Source organism: Eriocheir sinensis, chromosome 63 (assembly GCF_024679095.1).
Source record: "Eriocheir sinensis breed Jianghai 21 chromosome 63, ASM2467909v1, whole genome shotgun sequence".
NCBI lineage: Eukaryota > Metazoa > Arthropoda > Malacostraca > Decapoda > Varunidae > Eriocheir > Eriocheir sinensis.
The window spans coordinates 9,559,360-9,575,046 of NC_066571.1; the positions used below are offsets into that span (position 1 = coordinate 9,559,360).

The 15,687-nt window shown below is 45.0% G+C and overlaps 1 protein-coding gene across 6 annotated transcripts in view; it reads left to right on the forward strand.

The window, feature by feature from the left end:
- The window catches only part of LOC126987005 (uncharacterized), a 148,334-nt gene extending 132,647 nt beyond the window's left edge, over nt 1-15,687 (forward strand). For 3 of the 6 annotated variants that reach the window (XM_050843636.1, XM_050843637.1, XM_050843635.1), the window contains 12 exons: nt 95-380; nt 793-1,230; nt 1,374-2,071; nt 2,240-2,372; nt 2,657-2,848; nt 3,648-3,819; nt 4,629-4,833; nt 6,124-6,383; nt 6,838-6,997; nt 7,821-7,931; nt 9,260-9,353; nt 14,203-15,687. In XM_050843636.1, the coding sequence (XP_050699593.1) occupies nt 95-380; nt 793-1,230; nt 1,374-2,071; nt 2,240-2,372; nt 2,657-2,848; nt 3,648-3,819; nt 4,629-4,833; nt 6,124-6,383; nt 6,838-6,997; nt 7,821-7,931; nt 9,260-9,353; nt 14,203-14,459 (3,006 nt within the window). In that variant the 3' untranslated portion in view covers nt 14,460-15,687. The other 3 variants (XM_050843640.1, XM_050843639.1, XM_050843638.1) reach the window with 3 other exon arrangements.

Here is a 15,687-nt window from a genome sequence, read left to right on the forward strand (position 1 = left end):
CAACACACTGCACCTTCCCCCACCCCCACCTCACTCTCCCCCTCCCCCCACCTGATGCTCTTAACACACTCATCTCCGTCTCACACTCCCACAGTTTCCGGACAGTGACTCCCATCTCTCGAGGGAGCACCACGACTCCCTGAGATCTGAGGAGGCACTGGCGGGCAAACACCAGGATGGGAACACAGCACAGCAACTCCAGCAGCAGCACCAGCACCAGCAGCAGCAGCACGGCATCACCAAGATCGCCGAGGCCGCCAACTTGGGGATGCGGAGGCTGCGGCGAAACTGGTCCCTCACGAAGAATGAAGTGCGGACGGGCCTCAACAGGATCAAAAAGAAGAGTACGTTCAGCGCCTCGGACATCAAGAGTACCGAAAGTAAGGCTCCCTGGGAATTGGGTGGTGTGTCTTGCCTACCTGGAGTTTGTGGGGAGTTGGTAATGTGTTTTTTCTCTCTTTATTGGTGGGAAAATAGTTCTGAATGTGATGAGTAATACTTTGTTGTAGAGTAATAGAGCATTAAGATCGTTTCAGGAAGGTAATATTGGTTTGCATGTTACATAAAGACCCTTTCTTCCTAAATTGGCCTCTTCTGGTCACTCTATTTTTTTCTCTTCTATAGGATCAGTTCATAATGTGATTTTTGTTTTCTGTTTTGTATTTGCCCTTGAGCTGTTTCCTTTACCGTAAAAATATGTCATGTCCGTGGATTTAACAGAGCAGTGAGCAGTGTGTTGTGAATGCCATATCTGTTAGTGTTAGTCTGCTCAGCCCCGCCATGTGTCCTCAGACCTGGCCAGTGACATGAGCCCCAGCAGCGAGGAGAAGAGGAAATGGTCCTTCAAGAGCCACTTCAAGAGAAAGTCATCCACGGGGTCCCTGTCCAACGTGGCCAGCATTGCCCCGCCACTGCCGCCCAAGAAGGAGTCGGCGACCTTCTACCTGACGCTGACCATCGAGGCGGGGGCCCAGGACGCCGGGGAGCTCTCTGACGCCTCGCAGCCCACCGCGCGCTCCGATGCCGAGAGCGTCATCTCCGGGGCGAGCGTGAAGGATGTGCGCCACTCCAACACCCCCTCCATCGCCTCAGTCACCACCCTCGCCTCCTCCGACAGCATGCCAACGCGCCGCCCCACCTCCGTCGTTTACAGTAGAAAGAACTCCACCGGGTCCAGCAGTGGAGGCCCCGTCAGGCCCCGCACCGCCCCTCCTGCCCCGCCCCCCAAAGGTTAGTGTTGTTGTCACCTCTTTACATAAGTCTGCTGCGTAATGAGATAAACTGTACATTATACCAAGGACCAGTATCACCTGTCTCTGTTCCCTTATCAAGTTAGTGAGACAGCATGTTTTGACGGCACATGTTTGATTTAGTTACAGAGAAGAGCAGCGGGGCAGGCGACAGGGAGGGCGAGGAGCTGAGCAAAACAGAGGTGGCCACGCGCCTCAACCAGCTGCTGTCTTGTGGGCCACAGGTGCCACCCGGCCGCGGCCGCCGTGTCCTGCGCACCTCCGGGGAGTCCAGCAGCGACGCCTCCCCCGTGCCCGTGCTGGTGCACCCCGATGACGCCGGCTACACAGGCCTGCGCCTCAACGCTGTCAAGTACGCCACGATAGATGGGGGGGCTTCTGGCATCCCGGGTGGTGACTCCAGCGGGGACGAGAGAGTGTTTGGGGCGGAGGCAATGGCCGGCCCTGGACTTTTCACTCCACGGGCGCGCACCTCCGTGGCAAGCTCAAGCTCCCACGGGTCCAGCGAAGGGTACATTCGCGTGGGGGACATTGCCTCAGCCCCGCCACCCCTGCCTGCACGGCGAAACCCACCACTTCCTCTCGGACCCAAGCCATCTCGGCCCCAGTCCACGGCTGGCCTGCTCCACCTGCCCTCTGGCATGCTGGACGGGGACAACAACAGCTACTTGGACTTCAGCGTCAATGCCCTCATCCAGGACGAGCCGCTGTACGTCAGTTCACACTTCGCTGATGAGCCACTGTACCAGTTCTACACCGCCGGCGTGCTGGAGCGTGCCGCCCACAACCAGGGAGACTGCTCCTCCGAGGACGACTATGAGGTGCGGGCTTGACCTTTGACCTGACTGTTGATGTACACACACACACACACACACACACACACACACACACACGCTCAATAAGAAAAGTTAAATGGATAAATAATGACTGCATTTTTATTTCACACACACTTACACATATTAAGCAATTTTTCTCTCCTTCATGTTCAGGTAATAAATGACGGGCAGGGCGGCAGCGGCAAGCTTCAGAGCCGCCCCTCGGCCATGGAGCTGGTGACCCCCGCGGATGGGCGCCGGACGCTGTGGTGTGAGCTGCCGGAGGTGATGGAGAGCGGCCTCCTGAGTGAGTGCCACGCTGGGAGTCTTATTTCCTCCTTTTTTATTTATTTATTTATTTATTTTTAAACAAAGGAGACAGCTCAAGGGCACACACACAAAAGTAAACAATAATAAAAAAAAGCCCGCTACTCGCTGCTCCCAAAAAGAATCCAAAGAGAGGTCAATTTCGTGAGGAGAGGCGTTCGGATACCCTTCTCTCGTCTCTCCTGTATTTATTCTCATTCATTTACACACCAGTTAATCTGTCAAGCTGTTATTCATCTCCTCATCCGTCCTTGTTCCCTCCAGACCAGATCAGCGGGCAGGAAAGGAAGATCCAGGAGGCAATGTTTGAGATGATCACCTCCGAGGCCTCCTACCTTAAGTCCCTCAATGTGCTGGTCACCCATTTCGTCCAGTGCCGTGAGTTCATTGACGAGGGGGAGGATGCCGTGCTCAGCCGCAGGGAACGCCACATCCTCTTCTCCGATATCTTGCCTGGTGAGTCTTTGGTGTGGTGGTGTCTGCGCCCTCGTCATCACCAGCATCATCACCAGCTTCATCACCTGCATCAACATCACCACTGTCATCAATATCACCACTGTCATCAACATCACTCACTGTCATCATCACTATCAACAGACTCAACTTGTCCTTCCGTCCAGTTTAAGAGAGGCTCAGGGTTGACATTTTTATATCTATTTCCGCAACAGTTAAGAGGTGCTCAGAGCTGTTCCTGGCTGACACATATCTTCCTGCACCTTCACTTAAGTTAGACATGTTAAGAGTTAAGAGCATACAACTTGTCCTTCCCTCCAGTTTAAGAGAGACACAGGGTTGACATCTTTATATCTATTTCCGCAACAGTTAAGAGGTGCTCAGAGCTGTTCCTGGCTGACACATATCTTCCTGCGCCTTCACTTAAGTTAGCCATGTTAAGAGCTTACAACTTGTCCTTCCGTCCAGTTTAAGAGAGAGACAAGGTTGACATCTTTATATCTATTTCCGCAACAGTTAAGAGGTGCTCAGAGCTGTTCCTGGCTGACACATATCTTCCTGCACCTTCACTTAAGTTAGACATGTTAAGAGCTTACAACTTGTCCTTCCCTCCAGTTTAAGAGAGACACGAGGTTAACATCTATTCCTCTCCCCCACAGTTAAGAGGTGCTCAGAGCTGTTCCTGGCTGACACATATCTTCCTGCACCTTCACTTAAGTTAGACGAGTTAAGAGCTTACAACTTGTCCTTCCCTCCAGTTTAAGAGAGACACGAGGTTAACATCTATTTCTCTCCCCCACAGTTAAGAGGTGCTCCGAGCTGTTCCTGGCCGACCTTGAGAAGCGTTGGCAGGAGTCGGTGAAGATCTCCAACATCGCCGACATCATCTGCAAGCACGCCAACAACCACTTCCAGGTGTACGTCAAATACTGCTCCAACCAAGTGTACCAGGACCGCACCCTCAAGGAACTCAAGTAAGTGTTGTGTGTTGATTTTTTATATTTATTTCCTCGTCTCTCTGTGGTCTCCTGCCCCCATCGCTACCCCAACCTTATTCATTTTCTCATCTTCTTGTGATCTCATGCTCCCCTGTCTTTACTATTACTTAATCTATTTCCTTATCTCTCTGTGGTCTCCTGCCCCCATCGCTACCTCAACCATATTCTTTTTCTCATCTTCTTGTGACCTCCTGCTCCCCCTGTCTTTACTATTACTTAATCTATTTCCTCATCTCTCTGTGGTCTCCTGCCCCCATCGCTACCCCAACCTTATTAATTTTCTTATCTTCTTGTGACCTCCTGCTCCCCCTGTCTTTACTATTACTTAATCTATTTCCTCATCTTCCTGTAATATTAGTCTTTGCTTTACATTAACGTGGGTGATTTGTCTTTTTTTACCTGTCTTTCAAGGTGTGGTTAGTTGACTTTGTTGATTTTTGATTGTATGTATTTGTAATATGTCAACTCAACTCTGTGAAAATCATGTTAAGCAGAAACAAGCCTCATGATCCTGAGTAAAAAGTGCCGTTGTTTTCCTTCCTTGTCCTCTCTTCGCTACGCTGTTATCTTCAATCCTTCATTACCACAAACTCCTGCTGGCAATACCAACCCCCAAAACTAAAGAAAAGGATATAGTTAAGCGGAAACAAGCTTGGTGGTGTTCAGGAAAAGTGCCGTTATTTTCCTTTGTCCGTACTTTCCCAACAGTGCAGCTATAGTATATCCCAACCTTCCCTTTACCTTGCCCTCCTTCCTCCTCATCACCACCTCCCGCCTCCCCGCAGAGAGAACAACCCTCGCTTCCTGGAGGTACTCAACACGCTGGAATCCTCGCCGGTGTGCCAGTCCCTCGCCATGCACTCCTTCCTTATGCTCCCCATGCAGAGGATCACGCGCCTGCCCCTCCTCGTGGATGCAATCTTCCACCGCCTGGAGCACAACACGCCCGTCTGGCACGAGTACAAGGTCGCCCTCGCCACGCTGACCAAGGTGAGATGGATTTATTTTTAATTTTTTACAGGACACATTTTTCCCGTTATGTGAAGCGTTATGCAAAACTTAACGTGATATTGAGACACTGATTAAGATGACCTGATTCCTCTCTTTGGGAAATATGCACTTTATAGATTAACCCAGTAGCAGCGGGGATCATGTTTCTTAATGGTCCCTCTAAGCGAGAAAAATTAGAAAAAATCATCACTCACGCAAACCATTTCATAATATATATCAGAGCATTTCCAATCAGTTTATGCATCATCTATTTGGGGGGTTTATATCATGGCACAAATTTGGCCCGTCGCTGCTACACGATAAAGCCACAAATTTGGCCCGTCGCTGCTACACGGTAAAGCCACAAATTTGGTCCGTCGCTGCTACATGGTAAAGCCACAAACTTGGCCCGTCGCTGCTACACGGTAAAGCCACAAATTTGGCCCGTCGCTGCTACACGGTAAAGCCACAAATTTGGCCCGTCGCTGCTACACGGTAAAGCCACAAATTTGGCCGTCACTGCTACACGGTAAAGCCACAAATTTGGCCCGTCGCTGCTACTGGGTTAATTTTCTCTTATGTGATGGATTGTAAAGCAGAAAATAACTTGACACGGCAGATGGAATTTTCATTACTTGTACATCATTTATGCCCTTGTCTTTATAATAGCTACCCTTCACTTCCCTGTCCTGGAGCAGCCACCTCATCATCGTCATCATCATCATCACCATCTTTAATGTTTGGTATTCCCATAATCTCTTAGACGGTCAATGATACACTTCCAGCTATTTCTGTCCATTGCCTCAGCCTCTCCAATAGCCAGTGTTGCCAAATCCTCTGCAAAACACTGGTGCCACATCTTCCTTGGCCTTCCTGGTGGGTGACATCATGGCACTCCCTCCCTAACAGTCCCTTTTGTCTTCTGAAAACTCTTTTTGGCATGTACATAGATTTTTTTATGCCATTTTTCTGTAAATTTCACTGCCTCAAATTGCAATCTCTCACCATCGCCTCCCTGTCCTTCACATGCCCAAATCACCTCAGTCTCGCACCTCTCCATACCCAAATCACCTCAATCTCACACCTCTCCATACCCAAATCACCTCAATCTCATACCTCTCCATAGCCAAATCACCTCAATCTCACACCTCTCCATACCCAAATCACCTCAATCTCACACCTCTCCATACCCAAATCACCTCAATCTCACACCTCTCCATACCCAAATCACCTCAATCTCACACCTCTCCATACCCAAATCACCTCAATCTCACACCTCTCCTTTGCCAGATCGTAGCGGAGTGCAATGAGGGGGCGCGGCGCATGGAGAGAATGGAGGAGATGTTGATACTCTCCCGCCAGCTTGACTTCCGGGAGGTGAAGGCCATCCCTCTCCTCTCGGCCTCGCGGTGGCTCGTCAAGAAGGGTGAGCTGACTCGCCTCACTTGGAGGGAAAACGACGGCAAGCTCACCTTTGGCAAGAGGATCTCCAAGTGCACCCTCTACTTCTTCCTCTTCACGGACCTCCTCGTGGTGACCAAGAAGAAGAGGTGAGGCGAGACTTGGGGGAATGCCGAGAAAAATGAGTGTGTGAATTGGGATAATGGGAGACTTATACTTCAGCCATCCTCTCAGGTAGACAAATAGGTCCATCTTGCATTAGGAATTACACCAACTTAACCTGGTAGCTGCGGGGATCATGTTTCAGGAGACTTTGGGTTATATTATACCCATTCCCTTCCTCCTTGGCCACAGTGAGGACCAGTACAAGCCTTGTCAGTCAGTCTTTGCCCCTTCATCCCCATCTAGTAACCCATTCCCTTCCTCCTTGGCAACAGTGAGGACCAGTACAAGCCTTGTCAGTCAGTCTTTGCCCCTTCATCCCCATCTGGTAACCCATTCCCTTCCTCCTTGGCCACAGTGAGGACCAGTATGAGCCTTGTCAGTCACTCTTTGCCCCTTCATCCCCATCTGGTAACCCATTCCCTTCCTCCTTGGCCACAGTGAGGACCAGTACATGGTGTTGGACTACTGCTCCCGCAACATGGTACAGGTGCTGGAGTTGGACACGGCTGACAAGTTCCCCGGGCGTATCCTGGACGGCCACAAGAACCTCCTCATCATGACCATGCTTCAGAACCACGAGAACAAGACCGTGGAAATGGTGAGTCCGGGAAGCCTTCGACCGTACCTATTGCCCCTACCAGTGACTCCTTAGATGTGGGAATAGGGTTTACTGTGGTACTATTTAACTTGTGATAATTGAAGCTCTTGTCCAATTGAAAGCTTAAAAGATAATGATATACCCCTTAAGGAGCAGACCAACCCAGACTTCCGTGCTATATGAAACTGAAAGAAGCCCTATTTACCATAACATTATAAGACCAAAATAAACCAAGCTACCATACCAATTAAGAGTGGAAGAATCTCTAAATACCATAACACATTAGGCCCCAAAAAACCATGACTTCTGTACCATTGAAGACAGAAAAAGGCCGAAATTGCTACAACTCTTAAAGCCTAACCAAGCTACCGTTTAATTTCTTTTTATTCCATTTATTTTTGTTCCACTCATTTCACTGTTCCATTAATTTTAAGCCCATCGTAAGCTACTGTTCCATTCATTTTAAGCCCATCCTAAGCTACTGTTCCATTAATTTTAAGCCCATCGTAAGCTACTGTTCCATTAATTTTAAGCCCATCGTAAGCTACTGTTCCATTCATTTTAAGCCCATCGTAAGCTACTGTTCCATTCATTTTAAGCCCATCCTAAGCTACTGTTCCATTCATTTTAAGCCCATCCTAAGCTACTGTTCCATTCATTTTAAGCCCATCCTAAGCTACTGTTCCATTCAAAGCTCACAATAACCTTAACCACAGAACCACAGCCTGAAAACCTTTACCACTGAACCACAAGCTCCCTCAAAGTTGTAAACCCATAAATTTAGACTTATGGACTAAAATAAAGTCCGACCAACCCTCCGCAGATTGTGTCATGCCCGATGGAGTCAGATCGGACACGCTGGGTGGAGGCTGTCACGCCCCGCAGCTCTGACAACCCAGACGAGCGGATCTATGAGGAATGGGACTGCCCTCAGGTGAGCTGCCGTGATCCTCTGTCTTGGGGATGCTCTGTGCCTCTCTCTCTCTCTCTCTCTCTCTCTCTCTCTGTCTCTGTCTCTGTCTCTGTCTCTGTTTCTCTCCACTTGTGTGTCTGTCTCTTCTTCATCTTTGTTTTTGTGTCTGTTTGTCTCAGTTTCCCTCTTTGTCTGTCTCTGTCCCTCTGTCTTTGTCTGTCTCTAACTCACTATGTGTTGTTTATTGTCTGTTTCTGTCTGTCCCTCTATCTTTGTTTGTCTTTTTTTTCTGTTTGTCTCTAACTTTCTCTTCTTGTTGTTGTCGGTCTCTGTTTCTCTCTGTCCCTCTGTCTTTGTCTGTCTCTAAATCACTCTGTTTTATTTTTTCTCTGTTTCTGTCTGTCCCTTTATCTTTGTTTGTCTCTTGTTGTTTTGTTTTTCTGTCTGTCTCTAACTTTCCTCCTTTTGTTTCTGTCTGTCTCTCCATCTATGTCTGTCTGTGTCCTTCATTCATAGATCAAAAGCAGTCTCTTGAGGTCACAAAATTATGGTCCTCTCTCATCATTCGGAACTGTTCTTTTTTTTTCACTGGTTATATTGAGATTTCAAGCTGTTTTCTGGATATCTGAGGAAGTGGTTCTGACAACATATCACATTCCCTTTTGTCTTCTGAAAACTTTTTGGCATTTACATAGATTTTTTTATGCCATTTTTCTGCAAATTTCACAGCCTCAAATTGCAAGAACTTACCCTCACAAATCTCAGGATAAAAAAATGTTACCATATATCATTCACCAACTTTTTTTTTATCAGGAAAATGGCGTAAGACGTAGATATACAAAATAGAAACACAGTAGGATCTTTCAAAGGGATCTCAATGCATGTATTTACCTTGTTGTAACCTAGTTGTAGTTTTCCAGGGCTCGTGTGGTCCCGTCTCCATATCTACACTTATCCAACTTCTCCTTATAGCTCTGCACACTCCTGGCCGATACTACATCCTCACTTAGTCTGTTCGAAACCTCTATATTTCTTTATGTCTCTCAAGCATCTTCCCTTCCTCAATTCTCTACTATGTCCTCTTGTGATCCTGTTTGTAATTCAGATCCTCCTTTAAAGCTTCCCAAGATGTCGTACTTTGATCCCCTCTCCTCCGCACCCTCACTCACCCTGTTCCAAACCTCTATATTTCTTTATGTCTCTCGAGCATCTTCCCTTCCTCAATTCTCTACTATGTCCTCTTGTGATCCTGTTTGTAATTCAGATCCTCCTTTGAAGCTTCCCAAGATGTCGTACTTTGATCCCCTCTCCTCCGCACCCTCACTCACCCCTCTGCACACCCCTCACAGGTCCAGGCCATCCACCCCTACGTAGGGAAGCAAGCCGATGAGCTCTCCCTCGAAGTTTCGGATGTCGTGAATGTCCTGAAGAAGATGTCCGATGGTGGGTGGTGGCATGTTGGTCCTTTGCATGTCCGTCTGTCTGTCTGTCTGTTTTGAGTGCTTGATAAGTGTACTGGTTATGTCTGCTTGCCTTGAATCTAACATTAAAGAAGCACTTAGCATGGCAGGATTAAATATATGCTTTCAAAAGGCATATACGTTTACGACATCCTACCATGTTTGTGCTTCTGTGTTCCATAAGAAATAGTTAGCATGGCAGGACTTAATATGTGTGTTCAGAAGGGCATATATTTTTATTTCTGCCATATTTATGCTTGCTTTACATTATAGAAGCAGTTAACTATGGTAGGAATATATATGTGTGTTCAGAAGGGCATATATTTTTATTTCTGCCATATTTATACTTGCTTTACATCATAGAAGCAGTTAACTATGGTAGGAATATATATGTGTGTTCAGAAGGGCATATATTTTTATTTCTGCCATATTTATGCTTGCTTTACATCATAGAAGCAGTTAACTATGGTAGGAATATATATGTGTGTTTAGAAGGGCATATATTTTTATTTCTGCCATATTTATGCTTGCTTTACATCATAGAAGCAGTTAACTATGGTAGGAATATATATGTGTGTTTAGAAGGGCATATATTTTTATTTCTCCCATATTTATGCTTGCTTTACATCATAGAAGCAGTTAACTATGGTAGGAATATATATGTGTGTTCAGAAGGGCATATATTTTTATTTCTGCCATATTTATGCTTGCTTTACATCATAGAAGCAGTTAACTATGGTAGGAATATATATGTGTGTTCAGAAGGGCATATATTTTTATTTCTACTATCTTTCTGCTTGCTTTACGTTAGAGAAGCAGTTAACTATGGTAGGAATATATATGTGTGTTCAGAAGGGCATATATTTTTATTTCTCCCATATTTATGCTTGCTTTACATTAGAGAAGCAGTTAACTATGGTAGGAATATATATGTGTGTTCAGAAGGGCATATATTTTTATTTCTGCCATATTTATACTTGCTTTACATTAGAGAAGCAGTTAACTATGGTAGGAATATATATGTGTGTTCAGAAGGGCATATATTTTTATTTCTACTATCTTTCTGCTTGCTTTACATTAGAGAAGCAGTTAACTATGGTAGGAATATATATGTGTGTTCAGAAGGGCATATATTTTTATTTCTCCCATATTTATACTTGCTTTACATTAGAGAAGCAGTTAACTATGGTAGGAATATATATATGTGTGTTTAGAAGGGCATATATTTTTATTTCTCCCATATTTATACTTGCTTTACGTTATAGAAGCAGTTAACTATGGTAGGAATATATATGTGTGTTTAGAAGGACATATATTTTTATTTCTCCCATATTTATACTTGCTTTACATTAGAGAAGCAGTTAACTATGGTAGGAATATATATGTGTGTTCAGAAGGACATATATTTTTATTTCTCCCATATTTATACTTGCTTTACATTAGAGAAGCAGTTAACTATGGTAGGAATATATATGTGTGTTCAGAAGGACATATATTTTTATTTCTCCCATATTTATACTTGCTTTATGTTAGAGAAGCAGTTAACTATGGTAGGAATATATATATGTGTGTTTAGAAGGGCATATATTTTTATTTCTCCCATATTTATACTTGCTTTACGTTATAGAAGCAGTTAACTATGGTAGGAATATATATGTGTGTTCAGAAGGGCATATATTTTTATTTCTGCCATATTTATACTTGCTTTATGTTAGAGAAGCAGTTAACTATGGTAGGAATATATATATGTGTGTTTAGAAGGGCATATATTTTTATTTCTCCCATATTTATACTTGCTTTACATTAGAGAAGCAGTTAACTATGGTAGGAATATATATGTGTGTTCAGAAGGGCATATATTTTTATTTCTGCCATATTTATACTTGCTTTACATTATAGAAGCAGTTAACTATGGTAGGAATATATGTGTGTCTTCAGAAAGGCATATATTTTTATTTCTGCCATCTCTATGCTTGCTTTACATCATAGAAGCAGTTAACTATGACAGGAATATATGTCTTCAGAAGGACATATATTTTTTTCTACCAAGCTTAGTTTTGTTACTAGTATTTGATTTTAGGTTTGTTAGATAAGTTTTTTTTATCAGCGTCTAACAATTTTCAAAGTTATTTTTTGTGTATATGTGTATGATGGTGCAAATGTTACCCCCATCAGTGTTTTGGTGTTATATACATTTAACTGCATGGTTCTAGTGAAGCTTTTTATGCTTTGTATATTTTACTAACTTAATAATTACGTGACCGTTGTTTTAGCATAATTCAGCTTGTAACAGCATGATTTGGCAGCATAGTTTTAACTTTATATTTTATCCCAGCTTATCCAGTAAACACTTTATGTAATACTAAAACATATTAATGAAGCTTTTGCCATCATGCAGCATTAGTACCGACGAGCTAACCGCATGGCCCCACACAGAGCAGCTTTGTTTGAGGCGTGTGTGTGTGTGTGTGTGTGTGTGTGTGTGTGTGTGTGTGTGTGTGTGTGTGTGTGTGTGCTAACCACCAGCGGAATGTTACTCACCCGTCGCTTGTCTCCATGCTAGTGCCAGATCTCCGCCTCTCCCCGCCCCGGGACTCCTGTCGGGCTGGGAGAGTGGAGGCGTAGCGAAACAGCCTCACTGCCTTCCCTCACCCCCCGACACACACCCTCGGCAGCCCCCAGGTCGAGGCGTGTGGTGTCGTTGGCTTCATCAGCAAGACACGCACACTAACAGGCTTGGTAATGCCCCGACTAACTCCAGGAGCCATAGAATAGGATTGTCCAACTTCATTACAGGCGCTGTGTTGTTACCAGAAGAGCTGTGCGAAATTCAAATGCTTTAGGTTCTTCAAGATGCTGATGATACCTAAAGCACTCACTCACTAACACACACTTCACCACCTATAGGGGCTTCGTGGTGCAGTGGTTAGCACACTCGACTCACAACCAAGAGAGCCCGGGTTCGATTCCCGGGCGGAGTGGAAAAATTTGGGCGGCTTTTCCGATACCCTTCGCCCCTGTCCACCCAGCAGTGAATGGGTACAAGGTATTAATCGGGGGTTGTGTCCCGTCTCCTGGGGTCTGTTCCCTTCTCCTAAAATTCCTTCCCCTTCTGTCCCTCTCCGGCATATGATCACAGATGTTGCGCCGACTAAACGAAACTTTCCAACTTACCACCTACAAAAGCTAAGAGATGGCTGTAGAGTTTATCCTCACACCCCTATCCAGCATCCCTAACCCTTCAATCTCTTTAGGTTTACTCAGCATTCATCACTCGCTCGCTCACACACTCCACACCACCCACAAGCACATAAATAAAACAATATCGTATCAGTATCAGTTTGAACTTCATGTAGCTCTTTTGGTACGGACATGCCACCTCTGATCAAGGTGGCCAAACTCTTATTCTGTGGCTCCGACTAACTTTCCTCATATATTCCTGTGTTGGATATCCTCGGAAATGATGCCTGTCAGTGTTCAGGTACATTTATTATCTCATTGCAGGCCAGTACTTAACTTACGATGATTTTTTTATTTTTTCAAGGATTTGTATGAATTTTCTGTATTTTGAAGGTTTAGGTTAATTCGGTGCAGTTGAGAATCAATGAAAAACTGGCTTGACCGAATGGTAGGCAATCATCACTCTCAGTTATGATCATTTTCTTATTTTCAAGGATTTAACCCGGTAGCTGCGGGGACCATGTTTCTTAAAGGTCCCTCTGAGCGAGAAAAATGAGAAAAAATCATCACTCACGCAAACCATTTCATAATATGTATCAACGTTTTTGTGATCTGTTTATGTATCATCTATTTTTGGGGGTCTTTATCATGGCACAGATTTGGCCCGTCGCTGGTACACGGTAAAGCCACAGAATTGGCCCGTCGCTGCTAACGGGTTAAATAACTTTTCTGTGCCTTAAAGTTGGTTCAGTGTAGTTAAGAATCATACCAAACTTAATGAATAGGATTGTATGTAGGTAGTCTTCATTAACAGCAAGAATGAGCATGAAAGTGTGATGCTAGACCAAACCACAGCGATGAGCATGACCCTAACACACGCATGGCTAATATCACTTACTGCATGACTGTATCTTAAGTTATCTCAGACACAGCTTCTTACTACTATAAAATGATCATCCATATTGCAGTCATTATCATCAGTATTATAAGACATTTTCAATTTTCATATCAGCTGTTTCTAAAGGTCAAAAAAGGGGTAAATCAGGTTCTAAAGAGTGTTTATTTAGGTTCACGGTACAGAATAGGGATTAAACTACCACCAGGGCCATAAAACTAATCCTGGAAATGTCCCAAACTCCTGCGAAAGCCTTGTCAATTACGTGAACTTGGTCGACGAAATGTTTAGCAATATGGCCCTATGTGTTTTCTGTAGCTACAAGATAAAAACATTAATGCAAGTTACTGTAGACTTGTTTCTTAGCTTACTTGCGAGGAGATTGAATAAGTAAAAGTGTAATGGATGAGCGAGTAATTGATGAATGAGAGGAAGAGGTCAAGGATATTGGATAGGGGTGTGAGGATATACTCTACAGCCATCTCTTAGGATACAGCCACACTGGGAGGGTAGCGGGATGCCTAGCAGGTCAGAGGCAAGAACAAACACGTTATACGAGTGGGCATACCGGACGCGGGTAGCGGGTTCCCTCCAAGCTTACCCACTCGTAGTAGATAACGTGTTTGTCCTTGCCGCTGACCTGCTAGGCAACCCGCTACCCTCTACCCTTAGCTCATGTGGGTGGTGTAGACTGTAGAGCATGCGAGTGAGTGAGTGAGTGAGTGAGTGAGTGAGAGTTCTTCCATCTCCCACACAGGCTGGTTCCACGGGGAGCGCATCAGAGACCAGGAGCGAGGGTGGTTCCCAGGGCGGTTCACAGTGGAGATATCATCCACCCACGTGCGGGCGAGGAACCTCCGCCAGCGCTACCGTCTCCTGGCCATCTCGGGTTCCCTCCTTGACGAGCTGAAGAAGGAGAAGGAGCGCTTTGAGAAGGAGGAGCGGAAGAAGGACCGTAGACGCACCCTCACCATTAAGGAAGTGATCTCCTCCCAGGCGCAGGCGATAAGCTAGACAGATGCTTGAAGGAGGAGCAGAAGAAGGACTCCAGACACATCCTCGCCGGCTAAATAGTGATACCCTCTCAGACATGGACGGCTAGCTGGACAAGTACAAGGCTCTGTGCGTCTCTGTGTGTCCTGTGAATGTGAATACTCAGTGGGGTGTTGACTGTGGCCTGACCTTTGCATACCGTGGTAATAATAAGTCCTCTGTGTTGTCGTTTTTCTCTTCAGCGGGAATTGAAGTGAAGTGGTGAGATATTACCAAGTTAGGGGTATTCTCTTTACATATGCCGATACCCAAGGAGAGTTTGTATATAATGAATTAAACATGTTACTCAAGTTTACAGTGATGGTGCAGTGAAGCTTGTGTGTGTGTGTGTGTGTGTGTGTGTGTGTGTGTGTGTGTGTGTGTGTGTGTGTGTGTGTGCGCTCAGACCCATAAGCAACTTCCTGGGCAGCATCAAGGGCCGGGTTATCAAGAGCATTGTGTTAGTTTGTGGAGTTTCAACGGAAATCTTGTGCAAATCTTTTTTATACAAGCAAGTGAAGTGTGTGTGTGTGTGTGTGTGTGTGTGTGTGTGTGTGTGTGTGTGTGTGTGTGTGTGTGTATCTCTTACTGTGCTGTCTGTCTCCTTGTGTCATGGGCTATACTGGGAGGTTGTTGTTTCTCCGTTAATGCAATATATGAGTGTACTACCTTACCGTAAGTCAGCCTAAGCATGCATACATACATATCCGTGTTCTATATATTTTTTACTTCATATGCAGTGCTGAAAGAAAAAGGTTTAAATATAGAAAGTAATGTGTATGTGAAAATATGCTTCCATTACCCGCATAACTTACAAGAGGAGTTTTTTACGTTAAAGCTTGAGATATATAAAGATGGAAGGAAGGGAGGGAGGGAGGAAGGAAGGGGAGGAAGAAAGGAAGGAAGGGAAGAAGGAAGGAAGGAAGGGAGGGAGGAAGGAAGGAAGGAAGGAAGGAAGGAAGGAAGGAAGGAAGGAAGGAAGGAAGGAAGGAAGGAAGGAAGGAAGGAAGGAAGGAAGGAAGGAATGAATGGAGTTATTACATTGTTATTACTTGAGGGAGGTTGGGCTGTGTACATACCGTCCTGTGCTGCGCAGGTGTATATATAATTATCTCGGGGACTCACCTGGGGAACCTGTTTTAGTAGTGTATAAAGTTTTATTATTATTATTATTATTTCCAGCCAAAATAAATAAATCGGCAAAAGTTTT